This window comes from Myotis davidii, unplaced genomic scaffold (genome assembly GCF_000327345.1).
Source record: "Myotis davidii unplaced genomic scaffold, ASM32734v1 scaffold497, whole genome shotgun sequence".
Taxonomy (NCBI): Eukaryota; Metazoa; Chordata; class Mammalia; order Chiroptera; family Vespertilionidae; genus Myotis; species Myotis davidii.
The window spans coordinates 4,260,333-4,261,976 of NW_006288434.1; the positions used below are offsets into that span (position 1 = coordinate 4,260,333).

At 47.3% G+C, this 1,644-nt stretch overlaps 1 protein-coding gene across 1 annotated transcript in view; it reads left to right on the forward strand.

Moving 5' to 3' along the window:
* Nucleotides 1-997: 997 nt before the first annotated feature.
* FBXO43 (F-box protein 43) overlaps nt 998-1,644 on the forward strand; it is a 14,236-nt gene continuing 13,589 nt past the window's right edge. The window contains exon 1 of the mRNA XM_015561703.1: nt 998-1,092. Within this exon, the coding sequence (XP_015417189.1) occupies nt 998-1,092 (95 nt within the window). The remainder of the gene's footprint in view (nt 1,093-1,644) is intronic.

Consider the following 1,644-nt stretch of genomic DNA (forward strand, 5'->3'; position numbering starts at 1 on the left):
CGCTGCATTGCCTAGAAGATAACGTGCAGACACTGAAGTTAATATGCACGGACAACTCTCCATGCCTTGGCTTCTTACTCTTCGCAAGAATTTTTTTTTCGCCTTTGCCTCAAACAAATCTTTGTTTCCAGCTATAACAAATGTAATTTCTCTAATGCGCCCAACTGTTTCAATTTTCCTGATCTTGCACATTTTTTATTTTTTTTAAGTCCTCACTGGAGGATATGGTGTGTGTGTGTGTGTGTGTGTGTGATAGAGAAAATAAGGGAGAGAGACAGACACAGACACAGACACAGACATGTGAGAGAGAAACATGGATCACCAGTCCCCGACCTGACCAGGAATCAAAAGCCTTTTCCTGCGAAGGATGACACTCCAACGGAACCACCCCGCCAGAGCCTTCACGTTTTGCTTTGTGTTTGAAATTCCACGTTAACTGCTCTTTGTTGTTGTTAACCCTCACCCAAGGGTATTTTTCCATTGATTTTGAGAGAGCGTGGAAGGGAGGAGGTAGGGGAGATAGAGAGATGAGAGAGAGAGAGAGAGAGAGAGAGAGAGAGAGAGAGAGAGAGAAACATCAATGTGAGAGACACATCAGTTGCCTCTGGTGGACGCCAACCGTGGACAAGACCCGCAACTTAGGTATGTGCCCTGACGGGAATTGAATCCACGATGTTCGGGTGCACAGGATGCTGCTCCAACCCACTGAGCCACACCGGCCAGGGTTTACATGCCTTTTGAATTGTCGTTTGTCCTTCAAAATCCACCTCACTTTATGAAGTTAGCTCTGCCCCCTCACCCCTCTTTCTTTGGGCCACTGCTGTCCCTCTCTCAGAGCACTTACACCAGTGAGCCCCTTAGGGGCAGTAACTGTGCCTTACTCCTCTTTGGATTTCCAGTACCCAGACCAGTAATTGGCACATCGTTGGAGCTTAATAATTGTTAGTGAATTTGACTTTATGTCCTTTTGGATGACTAAGGGGCAACAGATGGAGAAATGTCCAATCAGAGTAGAGTGGTGGCAGCTGAGGCTGGCTTAAAAGTAATGACTGAAGCTTTGAAGGAGAGCTATGTTAGCACAGAATGGAACGAGTAAGGAAAAGGCTGAGGTAGGGAATTCCATTTCAGGGACTAGGCAGAGAAAAAGAAGCCAGAAAAAAGGAGACTAGGGAGAAGGATGAAGCCTGGTTTATAAAAGGTGCCCAGTAAATAAGATAAAACATCCCCTTTTAGATGCCTAAAAACCAAGCACAATCCTGTCTAGAAATACGTACTGTAACCAAGTTAGATCTTTTTTAGACCATAGACTGCGCATATCTGTACTTCTAACCTAAAAGAGGTCATTCTGTTTGTCACCTGCTTTTCGGACTTATCTCTGTAACATTTTCCAGTAAATATTCCCCTACATTGTTTTTAATGGCATCCACTATAGGACCCAGTACCCTCTCTATAAAGCTCCCCAAAGTGAGAATGAGGAGAGGAAGAGCCTATCAGATTGGGAGGCCCTCGTGAGGCTTTGGGTGGGGAGGAAGGGTAGGCAGGAGAGGACGAGACCCCCCACCCGGGCGAAGGCTGGGGCGAAGGCTGGGGCGGGGTAGATGGAGCGCGGGGCGGAGCAAAGACTGGGGCGGGGCCTGCGGGGCG